The sequence below is a fragment of the Ascidia mentula genome, chromosome 3, assembly GCF_947561715.1.
Source record: "Ascidia mentula chromosome 3, kaAscMent1.1, whole genome shotgun sequence".
NCBI lineage: Eukaryota > Metazoa > Chordata > Ascidiacea > Phlebobranchia > Ascidiidae > Ascidia > Ascidia mentula.
Genome location: NC_138568.1, coordinates 1,111,860 through 1,135,503, shown reverse-complemented (window position 1 = coordinate 1,135,503; position 23,644 = coordinate 1,111,860). Strand labels below are relative to the sequence as shown.

At 36.8% G+C, this 23,644-nt stretch overlaps 1 protein-coding gene and 1 long non-coding RNA gene across 3 annotated transcripts; one reads left to right on the top strand and one right to left on the bottom strand.

Moving 5' to 3' along the window:
* Nucleotides 1-134: 134 nt before the first annotated feature.
* LOC145896044 (serine-protein kinase ATM-like) lies at nt 135-23,160 on the bottom strand. 2 transcript variants are annotated; one of them, XM_082984846.1, is made up of 57 exons: nt 23,028-23,160; nt 22,702-22,784; nt 22,495-22,628; nt 22,173-22,337; nt 21,872-22,040; nt 21,518-21,713; nt 21,165-21,317; nt 20,992-21,096; nt 20,708-20,833; nt 20,307-20,484; nt 19,950-20,166; nt 19,340-19,819; nt 18,690-18,874; nt 18,001-18,495; nt 17,752-17,924; nt 17,503-17,681; nt 17,165-17,337; nt 16,768-16,929; nt 16,313-16,597; nt 15,883-16,161; nt 15,294-15,527; nt 14,980-15,175; nt 14,585-14,696; nt 14,048-14,313; nt 13,726-13,828; nt 13,569-13,674; nt 13,240-13,403; nt 13,063-13,141; nt 12,713-12,899; nt 12,477-12,653; nt 11,859-11,986; nt 11,512-11,630; nt 11,040-11,151; nt 10,925-10,972; nt 10,617-10,778; nt 10,024-10,229; nt 9,655-9,768; nt 8,932-9,122; nt 8,597-8,695; nt 8,239-8,382; nt 7,722-7,941; nt 7,374-7,568; nt 7,030-7,164; nt 6,674-6,783; nt 6,213-6,362; nt 5,611-5,773; nt 5,342-5,476; nt 4,931-5,045; nt 4,318-4,500; nt 3,579-3,733; nt 3,001-3,162; nt 2,496-2,689; nt 2,043-2,167; nt 1,713-1,827; nt 1,267-1,393; nt 1,029-1,129; nt 135-746 (listed from the first exon to the last, which is right to left on the bottom strand). In XM_082984846.1, the coding sequence occupies exons 1-57, from the start codon at nt 23,145-23,147 to the stop codon at nt 563-565; spliced, it is 9,573 nt and encodes a 3,190-aa protein (XP_082840972.1). In that variant the 5' UTR covers nt 23,148-23,160; the 3' UTR covers nt 135-562. The 2 variants fall into 2 exon arrangements, with proteins under 2 accessions (XP_082840972.1, XP_082840974.1); XM_082984848.1 differs by having other exon boundaries at nt 19,950-20,163.
* LOC145896046 (uncharacterized) lies at nt 1,452-2,097 on the top strand. Its single transcript, XR_014401644.1, has 3 exons — nt 1,452-1,669; nt 1,741-1,881; nt 1,977-2,097. It is a non-coding gene; the product is annotated as an uncharacterized LOC145896046 (long non-coding RNA).
* Nucleotides 23,161-23,644: the final 484 nt, after the last annotated feature.

Here is a 23,644-nt window from a genome sequence, read left to right as displayed (position 1 = left end):
TTTTAAAAAAAAATTTTGCTTCTGAATGAGACTGTACAGACAAGTACTTGTTGAGCCTCCTGGAAGATCACATGACGAACAGGGGGGGTATAAAAGGCCCTAGGGGGTTGCGTTGGCACTTTTTCGGCAACTAATTTTATTGCCATTGGAAACAACATGCGCAAGATAACATAAAGGCAAGCAACCACAAGACGAAGGCCATAATTACATCCATGACAAACTTGACTCAAGAACCTGTGTGTTTGCCTTGCGAGTATTTGCCACACTGGAACGTAAGTTGGAACAGATGGAAAAAATCTTAATAACCCATGGGAAAAATAATTTGATGAAATTAAACATGCGCAACACAATAAAAACCTTCGGAAGCAAAAACAATTCATTCTGAAACAAATTTGATATTTTGAAACCGTCAAATTAAAATATATCGGCCGAATAAAAGGATATTTGTTTTTTTGGTGACAACAATTTAACAAACGCATGTACCAAGAAATCTAACAAATAAGGTAACAAAATTCTCTGAAATGTTGTCAGTGGTAATTGTTTGTGTACAAAAACGAGGGCTTTAAAGATAAGGTTGCCAACCGGCAAATAGCTGGCATAGCCTTGCAGGGTCACTCGCTTGTTGAATAAGCATGTTGACTTGGCCACAAACGCTCAGCACAGATCCTTCTTCCTGTCCACGGAGCTTCTCCTGGAGACGTAGAAGTACACGCTCCGCCAGCTTGTTGGTGTTGAGCTGTTCATGTCTTGAAAACATTATTTACCCAACTGGGTTTAAAATTGTTGTGCGAAGGATTGTTTGACGTTGAAATTGATCAAACCCTTACAGAAAAAACGTTCCAACGATTCTTAATTGTCACACTTATCACACTACTCTATTGGATACAAAGCAAAGAGTCCAAGTTGAAACCAGCTACATTAAATCGAAACCAACCTACGTTGGATTGTTTTTATTGTCTGCTAGCTGTTTAGTTCTTCAAAGACCCTAAAAACCAATATATCCGTTTCAAAACCCAAACCAATCTTACTCCTGTTCGTCAGCCCTGGTCATAAAGTCTCGAGCAGTTGTGCTTAACGTCGAAAGAGAAGTGTTAGTTGCAGAAATCTCGGTGTTATCAATCCCTTGAGGCTAAAATTGCACAAAAATTCGGTCAATTACAGAACTACGGCCTAAAGATATCGGTATGTGTAACCCAAGGTTGTAACTAAGGTATGTTTACGAAAGATGTGCAGTTAATGTTTTAATGCTGCACGGCATGTTTGTACCTGTATATGTTGAGCTTTGCTTGGGGTTAGAGTCCATTCATGCAGTGGATCGTAAAGAAGAACCTCGACAATGGTGGTTATGATGTCATACGAAGATCTCATTGCTTGCATTGTTCGCTCACAACACCTTTGGGCAGCGTCATTTGTTGTTATTTACTACTTAATTTGTTTGCAGGTCTCACACAATATGTTATTTTTACAGATTTCTGCTGGCGAGAAGTTCCTGCCTACTATTGCTTTATTAAATTTTGTTATTTTCAATGCATTTCAGCTGAGATTTTATGAATTACCGGGCCGTAAATGTAGTTTTTGAAATTTACCGGATGTGCAAAAAGCACGGAGAACAACATTACACAACAAAACATATACCAAAAATTGGATTGGAAAAAAATAGTCACAATATGTACGGCCGTATTTAAGTTCAAAATGCTTTTTGTTTCTTGTACCTTCTGTATATTCCTTCTACTCCTGTAGCACCCATGCCGTCCACAATATCCCTGGTCAACCGGAATGGGACAGTTTCGGGGGTTGGGAGGCATTTGCCTTGTTCAAATGCAACACCTTAAGAAATAAAATTGGTCAATGAAAAAAATGTCAACGTTGTTTGTGTTTCAAGTCGGTGAGCCAACAATCTTTGAAAAATGACTTAATTTACCGATTAATTAATTTTTTCAGCTGCCTTCTTATGTGTGTCTTTGTGCCTTTTTCAGATGAATATTTATGAAAACTATTGCACATGCAACCCTGGACAAACATACAACAAGCTTGTGTCTCACCCAAATCAATGTGGACAAGTTCGGCAGTCTCAAAGTCTATCAGAATATTCTGAACATGTCGATCTCCCAAACCCAAAACATAACCAACGATGGACGAAGCAGCCACACTTTTGGAGTAGGCACGTCTACAAAGTTTCAATGTTTTTTTGTTGGTGTTATTCCATTTTTTTCACCTTTTTTCAACAATGCCATTTTATATTGGACAAACCAATTGCATATCAAACGCAATGAAAGCGTATTTGTTACGAAACAAGAAAAAAGAGCGATTTTGACCAAATCGGGACCCTCGGTTGAAAGGAGATCCACGATTTACCATGGAAACCAAAAACCAAGGTCAAGTCGAAAGTCTTATTAAGGTGAAATGTAAGCATTCCTTTTTTAATTGAGCGCCGCAGTTTAACCGGTCTTGTGTACATAGGTGACCATAATATTAAATACAACTTCAAACCCCACCGCTTGGCGAACCATTCTGCAGGATCCAGAAATCTCTCAGTGAAGAAATATCGGAACACGGGACGTAGAGATGAGCAGATTTCTTTGTATTTGCTCAACTTGACGACATGAGGTTGATTCGCGATATTTCCAATCATTTTGCGGCATTTTATCACAGGAATGTCGGAGGGCCGATAACGGTGGTGGGCCCCGACCTGAAATATTGGAAACAATGTTGCGTCAAGTTCTAACACGAGATTTTTAAGTTCTCATTGTGTTCACTTGTATTTTTCTGTATCGCACTCAATAAAGTGGAGTTTATCTTACTATTTTCCCCTCAGGAACTTTGAGTGCCTTCAATTTATGCCACTTCGGTATGTTATAACATAAAGCGTGTTTAACGTAAGTCACGGCATGGTAGTTTTTGTAAAAAATCCGTGTTTTTGTTTTATAGTTTGTCAGTTTCTAAAGTTAATTTCGGAAATTTATTGATTTTTCTTGATTAGTAAAAAAAAACATGGTTCACCTGCTGCGAATTTCCAACCAAGTAGGTACCGATAGGGGTGGTTCCCCCACACCACTCCACTAATCCGCTCCTCTGGGATAGTGGTGTGACTCTGTAGGTCCGGATGCGTAACCCCGAAGTGTCATGGACTTGGCGTAAAAGGCTGTTGACCGTTTCGAAAACCTGTTAAAATTATCGGGAAAAATTATGCATTTAGGATTAAATTGAACAAAAATGTATTAACATTTTCTAACCTAAATTATAACCTCCAAAAACAAAAAAATGTGTCAAACATTGGAATTTTGTTAGAATCTAACCCATATTATTTTGACACATTACTTGAGACTAATCATTTCACTGAAATGTAAACGATTGCCAGCGGTTTACTATGACGGTGGCGTTGCACAAAGTCTTGTTTCGATCTTGTGACATAAAAATCTTCAAATAAGCTGCATACAGGGTCACTGTTTCGACCTGATAGGTCTCATCAGTGCAGCTTATGAAACATATTCTTGGCACCACAGTTTACATACCAAAAATTATTGTTCAAAACTCTTATAAATAACTTTATTGTTAAATTCCCATGGCCTGGATATTACCTGTTGCATAACAGCATCCTGGCGTAAATCGTCTTTCCCCTTCACCAAATGCTTCCTGGCAACACCGTCCGATCCAACAGCAACGAGGACTTTAGGTAAATTCACCCCACCAACAGTTTCAAAGTAAGGTTTGATGTAGCGGAAGGTGACAATACCTGTGATGTAAAAAGGCCGGATGATGGTCGAAATTTTACTAACCACAATAACGCATAGAAGTAAATGATCAATAATAATCGCTAAGCTGCAGACACGCCTGTACACAGAACTGCAAACTAACACGCACAGAATTTCCACTCTGTGGTACTTTTCATTTACAGTATCACACTTGGGCAAATGTCTGCAGAAAGTCGACCGCAAAAATGTTGCATTTGTAGCGCTCACTTGACCGCATTATAACGAAGCGGATTAATTGCCTTTTTTCGCCGCGTTTCTCCTCGCTGTTGTTGCGTGGACTCGGAGTCATTCTTAAACTTTGCAATGCAATAAAGCACTACAACGCTTTACATATATTTGTGTTTAGCAGTAAGTTCATGCTTTATTTGAAACATACGACAAGTTAGAGTGTATGCCAAGAAGTAACGATAATTTTATGATATCACAATATGTATTTCTGTCATGTTCAACATACCACCTCGGTTTATTTTAAGTTTCAATTCCATTTTTCTAGCGCTTTATTTGTTGAAATATTACGAATGTTATTTTTGATTGAGCAACCAAAACTACATAGGGGCTTCCCCACCTTTTGTGGAGCTGTAATCTGCATCCTTGCTCACTGTAGCGTTACATATCGGCATGACAACATCTTGGAATCCGGGGCAGGGTTTCGAGGGGTCGGCGAACTTTGCTAAAGTCACGTGCTTTGGCAGCTCGATCTTCACGTTGGGTTGACTTTTCCACGGGGATGCGTCAAAATTGGCAAACTCTGCAAATATGTTGGAGCTTTTATGAGGAAATAGGTCTTAGATATATGATGAACAACACTTTATTGAGTGCCGGAAAAAATATATTTTCGACAGGCTGCTGACGTGTTGTTATAGTAACCGTCCATGTTATTTTTGCGCACTGTTTTATGTCAGGTCGAAATATGATACAAAATCCTGAACCAATAAAAGGATTTTAGAGTACTTAAAGGTTTTAAACAGTTAAACCAACAAAAAGAAAAAACGAACCTATAGTATGAACTGACTATAACAAGTATTTTCCAGGTTATACCACAGGCAAACTTCCGCGTATGTGTTGTATAGAATGAACTTAAAAAGCTCCTATGGCAAAAAGCTCATCATTACACTCGATGTTTCGGTCGTTGCAACGGAACTTCACCAACACTCATATGTTATGTAGAATGAACCAACCTATGTACGCGTTCATCACAAGTTCAGTGTTCTGTACGAGGGTTGGACGACGTTGTCGGATTTTCGAGAGCAATGTTGTGGCGGCTGTGACTCGGGATGACAAGTTTTCTTTCTTCTGAAACAATTGAATCGTTCGATACGTGATTATTACGTCACAAATGATTGTGTATAAATTCACTCGTCATTGGCACGTCATAACTAGTGACGTTAGTTACATGAAGCACCATCTTTAACCACGTAAAAGTCTTTCAGAAACAAAAACAAATTTGATTATGAACGTTTTCAACCGCAGTTCCAAAATGGCACAGTGTACGCCAGACGAACGTCACTAATAATGACGTCATTGTAGGCATGCCCCAAAAAGGTCACATAATTTTAATATCAACGTGAAGATTTATTTATTCATCATACCGAAGATTTTTTGTATTTCCTTCTGGAGGACGGCATCTGATTGGAATTAAATTCCTCGTCTTTCTTGGCGTTGACAAGAGCAAGGATGACGGTGAGCACGTGATGAGGATGATCGATCGTCACTCGCAACAATATCTTAAAAAACAAAATCAGTACAAACAACAGTCTTAAGAAATTAAAGATTTTCATGTGAACCTCGATATTTTACAACAATTTTAGCTTGGAATCAACTCAGAATAATTCTTTAGTTTAATTTCCCCAGGACTTACTTCTCTCAAAGTATTTTGAAAAACCCCGGTAGTTGTGTTTAGTCTTGCCGCCAATTGGTAAGACAGGGGTATGTACTTGTATGAGGGAATGCTGTTGTGGTTGGTCGACATTAAACTGTTGGTCGGGGTCATGTTGGGGTTCTCGAACCACAAGGCACAGATTCTGTTGGAAGATATGTATGTGAAAAGCTGGCTGCAATTCCTTACAATTTATACAATACACAAAAACAAAGCTTCTCTGTGACGTCACTTCAGTGCACCGCCGCATTTTTTGTCCACAACGAAAGTCAGTGTTTCCCGTTTGAAAAGTTTAAACATCGATATCTCCACAAATACGCAGCTAATTTTAACAAAACTTGGTATTGCTGAAATCTCCATTACATACGCTTTTAATTTAGGTGTGATAAAAAATGACTGCAAGACACTAAGAGTAACACGAAACTGTAATTATAACCGCTAATTAACCACTTTCACCAAATTAGTTCAAAAGCAAAACCCACTTATTCAATTTGGACGTGTTTCGAATAAGGCAAGCGCGATGTTGTCCAATTTATTTTTTGGGCTAAATTTTATAAAAATGAAGCGATTTTGGAAACCCTCACCTGTACATTAAAATATCGTGCTTGTCTGAAAGCTGGACGCATTGGATGTAACTGCGCAGGGCGGACGAGAGGAAGTCGCGGGATTTTTCTTCCACTCTCGCGAGTTCCTGTTTGTCGATGTTCAAATTCTTGTCGACGATCACTTGTGTCCTACAGACAGAAAATGACAAATGTCTTCCGTCTGCGAAGCTTTCATAATTTTGCCTTAACACAAGCTGTGTTGTTTCATATGGTGAGCTGCAGACAAGGCACTGTTTTAACTTAATATGCCTCTTCAGTGCAGCTATGGTGTGATATACAACGATCTTGTCAGTTAAATAGCCAAGCAAGGCTTACACTTTGTGGTGACTGTAAAGCCACCATTAACCATTGGGTACCAAACTAAGCGTAACCCCCTGCAGTGCCGCCAGATTGTGGTGTTTTATTCACGTAAAGAAACAGAAAATCTGTGAATTTCCTACTTTCTGGCTGGAGCCTGTCCACTTTGTTGCATGCTTTCAAGTTCTTGTTTGGGAGCAGAAGCAAGGACGCGTTTCTGTGCATATTCGCTTGATTTCTTGTACTTGATCACCTGAAACATATTATGACATCATAGTGACTGCCCAGACAGAAAAATGCACAAAACCCCAAAAAAGATATTATTATAATTAAGAACGTAATAGTGTAAGAAACGTTTGCGTATGCATTGCCACAAAGGCATGTTTGGCGTTATTTTTCAAACTAATAAGCTCAACGTATTTGCACTTATAGCAAGTAGTTGTTGCGAAAAGGGAATTTAATTCCCGCCACGTTATACATGACAGGTTCAACTCCATACCTGTTGATATTGTTCGTCAGCAAACTTTGCCAACATGTGATAATTCTTCACTAAAAGTTGGAGCGAATCGTTGTGAGTTGTCGAGCTGCCGGAATTATTTGTTGACTGATAAACTTTATCCGCCACCGAAACAGACTGCATGTAAATCAAATCATTACAACCGTTTCCACGGTTTACGATCAACTTTATCTACCATTGGACGAAATAAACTATGATATCAAAAATACGGCTAAACGATCGTGCAAAACTCCACAAATGAAAAAATATACCTTAGAAGATTCAATACAGTTATAGCACTGCAAAACCTAATACAGGAATTTTTACAGTCCACATAGACTTCCCACCCGTTCAAGGTAATCTTCCATAATTACTGAGGGTCCCTCGTATCTCGATTCGTGCAACCAAACCCCGTAAGTTTGTAACGATTCCGCCAACATCAATTGGAGGGAAGATAGGTCGGATGAGCGCTTCGTTTCGTTCACGGCAGATTCGAGTTGACTCAAAAGATTTTGTAGAGACGCAAGTGCGAAAGGAACCTCCTGAAAAAGCAATTTTTAATGCTAAAATGTCGCCCTTAGGTTAGGACCTTGGCTATTCGTCAAGATTCTTTTCACATTGAGAACTTACTGAATTTATTGTAAACTCTCATTAATAAACTAGAATCAAAGTGAATTCAGAAACAGTTTAAACACCTTCTGTGTCCACAACAATTTGGCGCCTTCCAACTTGACCTTGTGCGTCCATGTCACGTGACCTGCGTCGCCGTCATCGCTCAAGCGCGACGTGACGTCACTGAGTTGGCGCAGTAATTTTTGGGCGTTTTGAAGTCGGTCGTGTTGGCAACATATTCGCATTGAGGTGAGCAAATGGCGACTCTGGGTTTCAGCGGCTCGCGAATCACTGCCTGCATATCTGGGTGAAAAATATGGCATGGATAGAAATGTGGACACTGGCATGATCAAAATACGTTAAGTGTGCATTTGCGTTAAGTTGTCACGTCTGATGAAACGAGCTTTTGTAAATTTAAATAAAATCAGCCAGTCTGAAAGATGCAAGAGATTGGAAAAGACCCGATGGCATGAGTTCTTGCCGAAAGGTTTTAAATAAATAAAACATATTTTCAACAGTATGAGCCAGTCATTTTATTCTTAGAAAAGACCTGTTGCGAGGTTTATCTAAACACATGCACAATCTGATCGTAGAACTTACCTGTCTGCCAACGAACTCAAAACGGATGAGCGAACGGTAAGTAGCAAATTTACGTCATCGAATCGAAATCTACGAGAATTGTTTTCATCGAAATCGTTCAGGGATTGAAGGAATTCGCTTATGGTGGTTTCGTCCGAAAGGCATCTGAAAATATTCAAACAAACCCTCCTTGACAAAATTGTGGGCATAGACACTGCTGTCTTATAATCATCCACTGTTCCTATCTTTAAAAGCACGTAAAGTGGAACTGTGGGTTGAAATCGCAAACAAATACCGACAACCTTCCAGACCACAGATGACATAGTTTCAATAATACAGAGATTGCAATACAGAGTATCGTAAGTGGGTTTTTCCCTACTTTTTGACGTTTTCTATTTCGAGGAGGGACTGGAGTCGACACGAAACCGTGTGAAGATCAGACGTGATCACGTGATTCGGTTGCCGGGCGTCGAATTCGCTGCAAAAAAGCGTGACGTCAGTAACTTATTTACTGGTCGTTTTTTCTGCATTCAAGTGAGCTGTTTTCTGGGTTTTAACAGCTTCGAACGACAATAAGCGAAAACACAATTTTGGTTTGTCTCCAAATCAACGTTTTAATGTAATTCAAATCCAATTTGTCAAAATACACAAAAGGCATAGAATTTTGTGAGGCAATCACATGTGGTTGTTGGTTAATTTTATGTCCAAATTTACCTCAGGCACGAGATTCTGGCTTCCGACAAGAGTGAGTGAAAGTTGTTGCAATTATCATCAAATGCTGACGTCATACATCGGTGCAAATGTTGGTGGAATCCGAGTGGTTGAGAAACTTCTTCTATGTTAAGGAGAGATTCGTCCCACTGACAAGATTGCCAAGCTGCTTTGTACTGAACTTCAACCAGGTTCTGGAAGTGGGATATAATGTTATTACGTGTAAGAAATGCAGCTTATAATGTTTTTTCAAACCAAAACTGCCCTGATGAGACCGATCCAGTAAACAGTGGCCTTGTTCGCAGATCACTGTATACTATTCTGATTTGCAAATGAAATAGTTGATTGTTTGGAAGCAAGCAAGCATTAATGATTCGTGACCTGCATACTAAGCACACTGTTTCCCATCAGTTTACACCAATACAGATGGCGAGTGAGTTTGGTCTATCTGGTTACGTAGCCAGGTTGCCAGTTAATTTTTATTCAAAATAACAGGAAAACTTACAACCTCACCGATCACTATGGCTGAGATGCTTCCACGCAATTCGAAACAAAACTTAACACAATTAAAAAGGAAAAAACAAAAAAGTTACTGCCATGGTAAAACGGACCGACTTTCTACAAACGCTCCAAAGGTTTAGTCTTTTTTATTGGTCGACAGCAGAGCCAGAGTATAACCAGAACATCTCTACTATACTGAAAATCAAGATAACACCTTCCACGTACCGCGTCCGCAAGATTATATTTCCGTTCACTCGCTGGGTTCGCATCCACCTCCCTCATGTAAACGTCACACAAATGATCCAACCCAGACTGTTGTAAGCATTCCACCACCTTGCTCTGGATGTAAATACGTAATTGATCCTACCAATGCAGCTAAATGTGGTTTACCAAAAAACGCCAGCACTCCCAAAAAACCGTTTCCCGAAATTACAAAATATTTTACATGTCCCAAAGTTACCTTTAAGACACAGGAATAAAGTTTATAATTCAAGTGAAAATGCAGGCTGATTATGTCAAAACATTGCCCCAAGATGAGGATCAATAGTTTCACGTTTATCAAAATCTTGTAACAACAAGCGAACAACGAAATACCTTCCTATTAGAAGCGTCGCGACCAGAGGACGAAGCAAGGTCGTACATCTTCAAAGCTTCCAACCATTTACCTTCTTTCTCACTTAAATGGATGAGGGCTGTGTCGCCCACAGGGTTGATTGGATACGAGGAATAACAACCGTTCAAACCGTCCGATTCCCCAATCGTGTCGTAAGCGGAGATGAGAACGTTCTTTGCCTCAGAACCTGCAGGCGTTAAAATTTGAGAGGTTTGAAAACCCGCTCCGTAGACTGATTGGAAATGACTATTTATACTGCATAGAAAAAAATGTTCAGAGCGAAAAACAATTACTTTTGTAGCTGACACTATTAGGGGTGCTACTCACAAAAAATGCTTTACATAAGTTTGTTTTCGTCTATGCAAGTGGTTCTTAACCGGTGGGACACAAGTATAACAGATATAGTGCAAATGAAATAATTATATATAAAAGTTTAAAAATTTAAATACTAATGGGAAATAAGGATTCCGTTGAAACTGGAAGTTAGAATGAGAGAAATAGGGTTAAGAACCACTGGTCGTTACCGTTTTCAATACCAACCTCCGGCTGCGACCATTACAGTGTCCACTCTTACCGTGTTCGCAAGTTTGTAAGATGGAAATGGGCGACTTTAGACCCTGACATCTCAACGATAGAATTTGCTTCATCTTTTTCTGGTCCGAAGTAGATTCCTTGGGTTCGGTAAAAGCATCACCGGAGAAGGATAAAGCCCGGTTCGTACTTTTACGGTCCCGTCCTGCGGTTGCAAAACATTGGATAAAATAACGTTTTTTTCAACGCTTTTTCGTTTATAATCCAGAATATTACAAGTATAAATATGTTGTGTATTTCGACTGACTCAAGCTCCAAAGCAAATCCAGTTTAAGTGGAATAATCACAAACCTCTTGTTACAGATTCAGTTTCTTTTTCCAGCTTTAGTTCAAGTTTATCTGCAAACGCACAAATAAGTAACCAAACAACAAGAAATCAAACAAAATAAAATCATCTAATTCCAACCTATCCACAGCTCAACGAACAAAATTGCCATGAAAGGTCGTTTGCAGATTGTGGCGACTCTTGCAGCCAACAAGAAATCAACTTCAATCTTGTTCACATTTCCACTGTCCTTCTGAAATACGATGAGAATGCGGGGTTGAAGCCACATTACAGTTAAGCAACTTCCAAAGACTATTTTGCTTGCTCTGTAGCATGGTCAGTATTTCTTTGGAACAAATCAGTACAGTACAGTTTACTCGTGTATGACCACAAGGATTCGGTCAGTTTTACGCACTTGTTTGATAAAGTTGGTTTCAAATGGAGATTTAAGAAAAAAACAAACAATTTAATGCAGTGCAGTTTATTAAAGCAATTGACAAGAGACTTGGTCATTTTAACAACCCTTCGGTAAAGTTAATGATGAAATTACAAAAAAGATGTAACTGAAAACAATACGTTTAATCTGCGAGAATCTATGACAAAGAAGATTTACCTTGGGTGATCTTCTCCCATCTTTATGATCCTCCTCACAAGATTTCCTATCCTGCTCCCGAAGATGTTGAACGACCCCCAACATCAGGATCAGATGGTCGTGATTTATCTCCCGTCCATCTTAAACATGAAACGTAAACATTTTCCACCCAGGACTTCCTTAATAACTATAGAGGGATCTAGCCCTCGGTTTGGCATTGTTTATGCGACAGCAAATTACTTTAGTTCGTGTATATAATGAAGCAACAAGCCTCTGTACTACGTCAGCAGATTTTCGACCAATAAGCGATAAATATATTTTAAACACTGTCGTATACAAAAAGATAAAATGGGGAGAGTTGGTTAAACCTCTGTCCAACGCCGACTGGAATGTTGTGTTCAAACATTTTCCCATCAGCTCGGCGGATTTCGCACTTGATTTTCCCACTTCGCTGAATACGAAAGGAAAGAGTTTTTCACATAGTTTCGGCGAAACCCTAAAAAGCAAAAAAATATAACATTTTGTTATTCTAGATTTCTTCATGACAAATATAAGTCTTAAAACATGTATAGAAATCTCCCGACAGTCTTATTATCTGATCTTGATAGAGTTTTTTGTGCTTTCACGTTTTCACCAGTCTGCAGCAACTGACAGAATGTATACCAGACCTTAGACCTTCATGTCAGTTTCTTCGTATTGTTTTACCGTAAACAACGTTGTTTTTTAGTGATATTGACGATGCCGAATTATAGGGGAAATATAAAAATATATCTAAAACAACAGAAGGACAAGTGACTCAGGTTTTGTCTTGTATAACTTGCTTTATAACACGATGTTTTTAACATGACAAACTATCTACTTGAGACAAGCAATAAAGCTCTTTCACCAAACCCAACTAATCCATTGAGTGTCAAAATACAAATACAACAAGACTTTGTTATCTCGAAAGTGTAAAGCGCCGTTCATCATAAGTCCGCAATATTCACCTTGAAATGCCCTCCATTGCCCTGATGTGTGACGTCTTACAACATTTCACCAGTTTCCACGTGTTTTCGCACAGCCAATCATAGTAGCTGTCCTGGTCACATGACCACATTGATTTTTCCCGCAGCAAATTGAATGGATCCGAGACTTCAAGTTTTTTGTTTGATTTTTTTGTTGATCTGTTGTTAAGACGGACTTGTTGAAAGTACATGTTTGAAAGTACAATCTCCAAAATCACCTGAAAGTTTGAAGATATTCCGCAACCTTGCAAAGATGATTTGTGTTTTTCATCTCCATGAGAGCAGAGGAATCGTGTTGCAAAGTATTAATCAGACACTCGGTGGCAGCAAGTTGTACGGATGGGTTTGGATCGACACAATTGTGCCAGATTTGCAAGAGGACTTGGCTGAATGACTTTTCTTGTTCTTTTAATAAAAAACAATGCGCCCTTTCATGAAACACTCGTTATCACCAGGGGTAATGTATGGGGAAAGTAAATGTTTGGTTTTTATACGAAATTAACCAAACCATAACAGGAAAATAAAGATCTTGAAGCTAAAATATGTGAAGCAAAATAAATAAACTCACTACTTTCAGGAGCAAAGAGAACCACTCTGTCCCCAACTGATTTCAAGCCCAAGACTCCAAAACATTTTGCAACTAATTCCTAGCATAGAAATCAAAATAAAAAAACAAATGAAATCAGCAGGATGCGTAAAATTACAAAACCAAAACAATAAAATATCATAAATAAACTTTCCCAACCTTAACCTCCTCGTCATCGTCACAAATGTGTGATAAATAAATTATGATTTGCTTTATTGTGTTTCCTCCTCTATCGTCTGTAAACATGCCACCTTCACTACCACAAGCCTTTGGTAAAATTGTTGCAAGATTTCTTAGGCAACTGACCAGTACAAATAAATTCTCTGTGTAAAAAAAATTTTAGAGTTTCTGTAGTGGTGGTTACATCACCATATAAAAACAATTCTCAGTCGCAACATCGAAAACTGAAGGTTAAGTCCATTTTGCCTAAATTTGCAGCAATTCAACTTCAATCTTCTTGTATTGCATCGAAAGTACATGTCGCCAACCTTTTGAAACACCATTTTGAAGAATGTATTCCATGGAGTGAACGCAGTCATTTAATTTTCTCTCATGACTTTCCACATTTTTTTCTCCCCAACTGCTGTCACTCATCTGAAAAAAAGCTGAATTTTTATCTCCGTACACAAAAGATTGGTTTCAAACCTTGGGAGTATCGAGTGTTGATTCACTTTCCATGTGAAGGTTCTGATGACCTTCATTAACCAACAAGTCGTGCAGACATCTCTTATATGCATCGCAAATTGACCTGCAAAGTGCGAGTGATAGTTCACTTTGTTAAAAAAATATATATATTAACCTAATCTCTAAATTGGACAGAATGTAGCCGCTGATGTGGCACTGTCTTGAAACCCGCGACAGCAATTAGCGGATGTTAAAATTATTAACACATTTAATTATGAGTTGAACAAAAACATATTTGCTGTGACCACCCTAAAACAGTTTAACAGTTGTAAAAAAACCTTACTTTGTGTCTGAGAGTAATGAAACAAGTTGTTTTAACTGGTAGGAATGTTTTGCACTCCATTCGTTGCTGTGTTGAACTTGCACTTGAGCAATGGTGGCAAGGATTTGCATCGTTGGATTAACGAACATTGGCTGTTGTAAAGATTTACAGGTTTTTGACAAATCATCATTTAAACTGGATGAGAATAAAGTAAATATCAGGTTTATGCCAATGGTGCAGATGTTAATGAGATGTCGCTGGCTTCTTTTGAAAGATTGGTTGCTAATCTGATAAAGACAATAAAACAACATCATAAGGTTAAATGAAATACTGGTTGCTTAGTTTTAGCAGAACCTAGTCCTCATTTAGGCATTGTCTTGTACCAGCGACACCAATATGTCAAAATATAAATTAAACAAGTGATGCCGTGGTAGTCCGAATTCATTTTTCTGTCAAATAAACCAGCTGACTCCAATTCAAAATGCCAGGAAATATTTATGTGTCCACAATCTACATTATAAACTAAAGGAAATTTATAGATAGTTTGAAAAGTGTTACCTTACTCTTGGCTTTACTGCATATGTTGAGAACACAATGCAAGACAGAATGAATGACAATTTCCTTTTGATGATCATCACTGATATATGGAAATATTAGTTGTAAAAAATACCTGCATAAAAAAACATTTTTGGTCAAAAAATGCCTTGGTTCATCATGAAACGCAAATATTGAGAGGATTTAAATATGTATCAGAAAAACAATACAAAACATTTAAAACCATACATAACTTTGTAAATGCCCAATTTTTAGGCCGACAAACCATCTAAATTAGTAGTTCTTAAACTGGGTTGCTGGTTATACGAATAATACATTATATTGGAAGTGAGTGTAATAAATGGAATGCATTATCAACAACAACAGAAAAAAGGTTCTGGCCTTCACACAGCAAGTACCTGTAAGCAAGAATTCTGTTCAGAGTTTCTGTCAAATTTTGTGCATCATTCACCATCGTATACATGTGAACCATTAGGTTTTGCATGCGAGCTTGGGAAGAAGTTTCAATCAACTTCACCAACATTTTCAAGTTCAATTCCTTGTCGTGCTTTTTTGTGTCCTTGAGACTCAGGTTCACAAACCTTTGCAAGATCACTAATAAAAAAGGTTAAACCTCAGCAAACAACGTCATATTTTTTTGGAACATTTTTAATTTCAAAAGAGATGGACTTTATTTTATTTGTTATAAGGAGTTTTTCAACAACAAACCCACCTTCAAATGAAGTTTCATCAAAATAAATTATAGTTGCAGGAGGATTTTCATGAAGAAAAATCACATGATCATCATCATGAGATGTCATAGGAAGCATGGTGAGTAGGTGAGATATGATTTGGGCAGTGAAGTATTGCAGAAGTGAAGAAACGTGGTCATAGTCACAACATTGCATCAAGTAATGGAATATATTCATCACGTTTGATGAGTTTGAGATTGCCAGATCAGAAGTACCTTTGGAGTATGCAGGTGCAGAAACTTATTAAATACAAATATTGTGACAAATCTACTTTAAGATGTGTGTCAAGTAAAAAAAACTGTTTAAGTTAACATGCACAAATTTAAACATCACAGTTTACAGAAGAAACCGAATTACTAAATTGAAAATAAACTCAGTCAAGGAGATAAAAATGCGATAAAAGTACAGGAATAAGTCTGTGCTGCACAGTTGTAAACGGTGGTTCTGTCCTTACATGTAAAATATTTTTGATTAACAACCCAATGTAAGTAATAAAAACCAAGAGTTGTTTTTGTTCAGCAATAATTTGTTGCGTAAACAATTTTAGAAGTAAAAATATATTGTCATCACCTTGTTTACATAGCAGAGGCAGAGTAACAGCAATAGCATGTGGTATACATTCCTCTTTAAATTTATCCAGACTTGGAACATTCTGGAGCAATTCAATGACTTCATCCAAATTCCTGCTCGATTTCAGCATCACTATGGGAAACACTCGGTCAAAGTTCTTGCGGCAAAAACTTTCCATATTTTGGCACTCCCACAATGCAATAGGAAAATTTTTGAACAGACTTTTTGCGGAAAATTCCCATTTACTCAATGTGTACAGAAGGTGTTGGGAGAGAATGCCTGAAAAAAAACAAGAGGTGTTTGGTAAACATAAGGATTTAGGTCAAGGTACAGAGGTTGGTTAAAAAAATGAACTTAAACTGCCACCAACAATCATATCATTTGTAAACTTCCCAAAGTTTTACAATCTGAGTGATTTGGGAAGACTTACTGTATTCAAACTTTTTATTCACATTTGTCAAAACAGCTTTAAAGACTTTTCCAATATCATCTAATGCAGTGGAATGTCTTTCAGAAATGCTTTTTTCCAGTTCAGAGTAAAATACACATATTTCCTCTGCAATCTGTTTTTCCAGTGGATGACCGGTGTGTTGGAGGATGCCACAAAAAGCACGGAGGCAGGAATAGATCGAATTTATGTGATTCAGGTAAAATGACTCATTGTTGTTCAAGTTTCTTGAAGCAAAACTTGTTTCACTTGTGATGACAACTTTAACTGAAAGATAAAAGCCATTACACCTTTACATGCAACATACTATCTAATAAGTCAACATTATTGTTTTGGAATATTATGACATAAACCAATTTAGTTTTTGGATTAACATTTGCCATCACAATTTCATTAATATCGTTTAAGCGTGAAAAAAAATTCTAAATTCATTGTACCTTCTTTTAGACAAGCAAAAACATATTGACAAAACTGCTGGTATTTATTTTGATCATCTTCCTGATCACATTGATGTTGAACAATCTGTGAGATGGCTTTCCAAGAACAGTTGCTGACAAGTCCATTGGGTGATGAGGCGAATCCACAAAGTGTTTTGACAACTGCATCAAAAAATTAATTTTGTCACCTATGTGTTTATTAGAAGAAGAATAACCTGCTCAGAAATAAAAAAACTAAAACAGTCATGAGGTCAAACTAAAGTCTGTTGGGTATTTTAATCTGTGTCACAAAACCTTGGTATGAATTAGTGTCACTTGAGAACACTGTTCAGGGATTTAAAAAATATTTAAACCAAAGGAATCATCAAAAATCAAATGGAACATGGTCCATAGTCACCTGAACCAATATTTCTTGCTTCAGTATCTTGAGATGTTCCCAAATTGTCAAAAGTTAAATGTTTACTGAGTTGAACCAAACACTCAATGTAACCAACTTTCATCATTGGACCACATTTGTCTTTGGAAATCTGATCACTAATTATTGATAGCAATGAAACAATCTCATCTATGCTGTAAAAATGCAAAGTAATGTAAAACTAACATTTACAAACACTCTGAACAACAAATTACCTGAAATACATGCTATGACCTAATCTAACAACATTTATATCTTAAAAACCTTAATTTAACCCAAATTTGCAATAAAACACCCAAAAACCAAGTTTGCCGGTATACCATTCTGTCTGTGAATCAGAATTATGAATTTGCAAAGTTGGAATAAGTGAACAAAGGACTTCCAAGCAATTTGACGAGATTTCCTCATCTTGGTAATGCAGCTGGAATATTGTCTGGATTGATTTGATGACATTCTTCAGTTGGCAAGAGTTAAATTTCCCAACACTTCTTAGAATTTCCTTCAAAATGCAAAATTAAAATAGTAGTGAAAAGTGTTAAATGCATTAAAAACTTTAACACAATTTTTACCTCAATAGCAATAATTACTGCACCAATATTTTTCACAGAAGTCAAATCAAACTCATCTGATGTAAGTGTATTTAAAACATCATTCACAACTGAAGTGTCCCCTGTTAATTCTGCCACCAGGCAGAAAAATGTGACGCATTTACTGAAAAGCTCTGATGCATCATCTGACGTCACTTCAACAAAACATGCAAGACCTGGCTCAGAAAATTTACAAAAAAAAATAAAACAAAAGATTGGCAACAATCTTACTTTTGCTTGTATCTTCTACATGTTCCACAGAGGACAAGTTTGAGTCAGTGTTGCTGCGTTTAGACAGTGGTGAATCTGTTGGTTTCTCCCCATAGCGTTTTCTCCGATATGAAAAACGGCTTGAATTTGACTCCAAGCTGGTGGAGGCATGATCAGAAAATGATACCTCTGACGCCGATTCAAGAAGGTCACTACCAGTCGATGTATTTTGTACTTTTGGGCTAGCAATATTGGTAACTGCTTCATTTGCAACTTTAGATATCAACTTCCCACAAGTTTGTAAAGCCACTTTCAAACCATCAACAATTAGAGACTTTCTTTGTGAATTTTGATGTTGAATCAAAAAACGAAGGGGTTTCGCAAGCAAGGTGACAAAAGTTTGAATACTTTTCGTGAGTTCAGGTCCCAGTGTAGTTTGATGGCCAAGTGAACTGCTTAACTCATCACATATACAAGTCAGAAGAAGATCACTGGAATAGGTGAGCTTTTTCAAACCTTCAAAAAACATTACAACCTGTTGCTTTTTGCATAAATGTTAATACATGCCTGGGGAATACTAAAAAGTAACAGTATCTACAATAGGAACACTATCCAATAGATGTAATTTTATCAAAAAAGTAAAAGCTTATTCTATAAAATTAAAAAAAAAAAAATTTTTAAAGCTTAATGAAAGATGCATATTCACTGACCATCAAATTTCCATTTTGCAGTAAAACTCAACATCAAGTTTGCAACGTGCATTACTTGCAAGAGATTGAGAGAAAAGAGAGATTTCATGCTTTTTAGATTTTCAACAGCGAGCAATGCAACTGATCGTAATTGATTGAGAACAATTGTACAAACATCAATAATAGGAACAAATTCATTTGACAATCTGTCAGAAATAAACCGTACATGTTTAACTGGCATGCAAAAGAAAATAGTAAAGATTAACAGTGAAAGTTCAGTCCTAATGTAGCCAAGGGTTGGATCAAAAAGTTCTCTTTAGAGTGGTGGGGGTGGTTACTATCCCACACCTATTGCATTGCATAGTTTTGGTGTTAGACAAAAGCATGACTATAATTTTTAAAGGCCCATTTGTCTGGGACTGCAGCATTTTTTTAAGTGCCATAGTTTAGGGGTCAGAGTCTTGATCCACTTCTGAATGTGGCCATGTTCTATACAATGTAAGTTTTTATTGTATTGAATCATGTGTACTGGCTTGTATTTTGTACATTAAACTTTTCTTATTTCATTTCTTTTAAATTTGTTTACAAAGTAGCTTGAAGATAATAAATGCAAGACACCTAACTAAACAATGCATGCAATAAGTCAATCCTAATTTGTTAAACAGTGATACCTTGAATTGATTTCGGGCGCAGACAAAGAAGACATTTTCTGCTTTTGGCATTGATCAAAATACAGGCAAGGACGTTTGCAGCAAACAGAAATCAACAAATCTGCTACAATGCAGCCATTGGGTACAGACTCCATACAAATAGAACCCCCCTTCACGAACATATTCATCACTTTTACAGACACAGTTTCTTCACAACTTGGCCTTCTGTCCCCAGATAAAAAACTAGAGTTTACTATGCTCTGTGATTGTGGCACAAAACTGCTTTTGTTTGATGGACACACAGCTGACATTGAGGTTTCCAATTCAGTTTGTCCAAGAAATTTTTCAATCAGCGATAATCTGGTCGGTCTGTTCTTTTTTATGGCACTGAGAAGATGGTCCTCCACATCCATGCTAGTTGCCAGGCAACCATGGTCAGGATATGACACTTCCATGAGGTTATGAGTGTGCAGAAAAGAACACAAGAATGAAATGAAGTATCTGGAGAGTTAAATAAAGAAAGTATTTATACAATCAACCAGAAGTTCAATCATACAGATTTATTCTAAATAAACTACAACACAAATACTTCATTAAAAAATTGGATTTTTAGAAAAAAAGATTTACTTACTCAGAAAACACCTCAGAGCCCAGATAGCTTTGCCAAATTTTTGGAAACAAAGAAGCAGTTGAGATTGCAAGCTCGTGTGTTTTGTTTACAAGAAGAAATTTGGACAGAAATCTGCAGCATGATTCAAACACCGTCGAGGTTTTGGATGACAAGGATGACATCATGTGGCGAATTGATGCCCCAACAATCTTGTCCCAAATTTCTGATGCTTTCCCTTCTGACAAAAAATAAAGGAAGTTAATTGAAAAAGTACTGGTTACATACTTCTTTGGAATTTAGTTCAAGACATAATTTTGTATGAATATGAAGTCACCAAAGACATCAAATAACAAGTAAATGAGTTGTCACTTTTATTACCATTGCTTTTAAGATCCCCTTCAATGGTACAAAGTAATGCAGAAAGGCAGGAAAATATTTTGCACAAAACAAAATGGGATTTTGTGTTCGTAAACATCTGATGAAAAGAAGTGGCAAATTCCATCACCTCATCACTTGACAATGGTTCTCGTAGTTTTTGAAGAAACAAGGATATGATCTGAATAAAGAAATTAAATGCATTACAGGCACATCGCATTTTGCTCGTATGCTTTTGCAAACAAATTATAACTTGGTTTTATAAATCTGAAGCACATCACAATGGAGAAAAGCATCCAGATTTCTACACTTTGAATTTTGGTGATATTAAGAACAAATAAATGATGTCATCAACATGAAATTGTGATTGACCAAACATAAAAAGCAGGGAGTCATATTTATACCTGGAGCCAGTAAACAGAGCAAACCACATCTTCAACAATGTTGGTTGAAAGAAGAGATAATACTTTTGAAGGTTGTGAAAAAGTAATAGTCCTGAAGTTGCTCACAAACTGTGTGGTATTGATTGTCTGTAGAAAAAACACTGTATTTGACCTAAGATAACAATTTTACAATGAAACAATTATACAACAACATATAAGTTTCACACTGTACAATACAATAGCACACAGTAAATTGACGTCATATGAAAATACAATTGAATAAATATGTTGACAACCAAATTTACCTGGTCATCGTTACTATTAGAATGCATGGAAAATTCTTGAAACAAAATGATCAAGGAATCAGCAGCCAATGCGCAGATTTCTTCATCAACGTTGATCGTCTTCAACTACAAAACAAAACTTATTTCAGATTTTGTTGCAGATTACAACCATCTCAATCGAAAATAAATGCAACCTTGGAGTTAAATTTGTTTGTCGTTGACAAGGCAGATATTTGCCGTTCGATTGTCAACACAATCGATTTCAATATGTTGTACCACTCATCTGAATTCAATAAATTCCCATAAAAGCAATCCTCCTTTCCTCCATTTGTTACAAATAATGTCACCTGAAACCAAACATGTGTTTTTCTTGGGCAAAAACTTTTCATTAATATAATATACACTGTAAATCCACAAGATGTAAATTGAACAAAAATTAAACTGTAATATAACAAGACTCTATTCTCATATATAATATACACTCATACTTGATATACACACTTGCAAACCTTTCTTTCAATTTTATGTTATTAAACATCAATAGTACCTGGAGATGGCAGATTTCTATAACCAACTTCTGCGCAGACTTGGATATTTTTTTGCTTGCCATTAAACTCACAAGCGTCAACATGACCTGTTGTCCAAACAAGACAACCTTTCCTTGATTAGCGACAGCTTGCCACTTGATGAACTTGTGCAATGCATAAAGTGAATGTTCAACAAAAGTGGCTTGAACAGATTTTCTACACAGGGTAATCAAAAATTATTGCATAAAATAATGTTAGGATGACAGTGCATGCTTAAGGGTTAAATAGGTTTTCATTACTACAGATTTTCTGTAATGGCTTGAATGGTCTTTGCCCCAACCCATACACATTTAAAGCTCAACATATGTCCTTACCTTACAATTTCAACAGTCGTTGAAAAGAAATCAAATAAATAGTTGAAATCAAATGGGTCAAATCGCAAGGTGACAGAATCCACCAAAGATTTTATAACTTCTGCTATTTGTACTGACCCCAAATGACCTGGTGGATCTGTGTAACACTTACAGCAATAGGAAAGGACATCTGCAAAAAAATATATTGCATATACATGTAAAATATTCATAATGTGTACACAAGGTTGGTGAAAACATAAATTTAATTTGTGATCAGTCATGAAAATAAAATCTTTAAAGTAGTGGGAAAATTTCCACCTACTCTTGTATTGTTCTGATGTAATCTGGTTGACATATTTTCTGTGCATCAGCAAATCTTCGGTCAGAATGTCGAGGTATGTTTTCCCAAACAACTTACTTTGAAAGTTCCGTGTTAGTATGAGAACAATGGATTCTATGATGTCACTGCATCTCAGTCTTGGTCCATCTAGTTTAAGATGACAGTAAGGTTTTTATTAACATGCTTCATTGCACTTGAAATATAAATCATTTTTCAAACAATTTATCAAGTATAAAGGTCAAATTGGTGTTTATTAACTTGTTAGCAAAGTATTGATTAGTGCTTTGTTTTGTAGATCACTTACTTTTGACAGCAGTTTTGCTGACCACCCTCAGCAATGTGCAAATCTCCTCTAACTTGACTTTCCTTGTAGATTGAAGAGCAACAGTAAGTGTGTCCCACTTATTTCGTACTGCCTCTGACTCTTTTAAGAGGTAACTGTGAACAATCACCATAAGATTTGAGGTTTATTCAAATTAATCAAGCAGAAAGTCTTCAGTTAATACCATACCCTTGCACAGACTTGAAAACAAATGTGTACGTCCCATCCTTTGCCTTTCCTGAATTTGATTTCTCATCTAAAATGCGACGAACCTGCCACAACAAATAATTTAACATAATTTGTACTGTGTCAGATAGGATACATTCACAAACAACATATCAAAACAATTCACTGCAATTTTTAAGTGAATAAGCTTTCGCACATTTTATAAATCACAGAGTCAAATAAAAAAAACAGCTGTCTGCTCCAAAAAATTAGGTGATACAATGCAAATATGTTAACTAATCAATCCTATTTTACAAATCTTCCTAAAAAATCCTTTTCTTACAGTTTACCTGCGGGTGTTGCAGAAGACTTTTTAATTTGTCAGCATGTTTCTTTCGATCTGTCGCCTTGTCCGACTCCAAGTAGTGGCAACATCTCACCACATCTTCCAAAAAGATGCGATCAGACATACTTATTTACTGCAAGCCCGCGAATTCAAAACCAAAACAAATCCGCACAACGCATGCAAGTGCAAATGTTTCTTTGACACCAACTAATAAAGTACACTTGAAAGTTTAATTAGTAAGATCACAAGTAAACAACTACTACTGTTGCTTATTTAACAAAAAAAATATTCAACACATTTTTGTAAAAAGAAACAATGCAAATTTTAATTTTAAAGGTTTTGCCATTTGGTGTGCCGTTACGTTTTGTTTTAAAGTAACTAATATGGCAAGAAGAGCACCTACAGGGAAACTCCCAAACAGTTCTGCTCTTTTTTTATTTTAAATTATTTCACAAGCAAATTCAATTTTTCTTCTTCGTACTACATGAAAATAGCATTATGGCTTTGCTTGAAAATTCATCGTGTGGGTATTTGTTGCTTTTACATAAATGAACAGCGAACGGTAACTTGTGACAGGTTACCATCCGAAAGTCCGCGTGCGCAATTTTTTTTCTCGGATGT

Bases quoted from the DNA above. Each gene is read 5' to 3' on its own strand.
- LOC145896044 (XM_082984846.1), bottom strand. From the start codon at position 23,147: ATGTCTGATCGCATCTTTTTGGAAGATGTGGTGAGATGTTGCCACTAC. The intron at 22,785-23,027 runs GTAAACTGTAAG...TTGTTGTGGCAG, and splicing joins GTCTTCTGCAACACCCGCAG to GTTCGTCGCATTTTAGATGA. The intron at 8,696-8,931 runs GTAAATTTGGAC...GCTTTTTTGCAG, and splicing joins GCCAGAATCTCGTGCCTGAG to CGAATTCGACGCCCGGCAAC.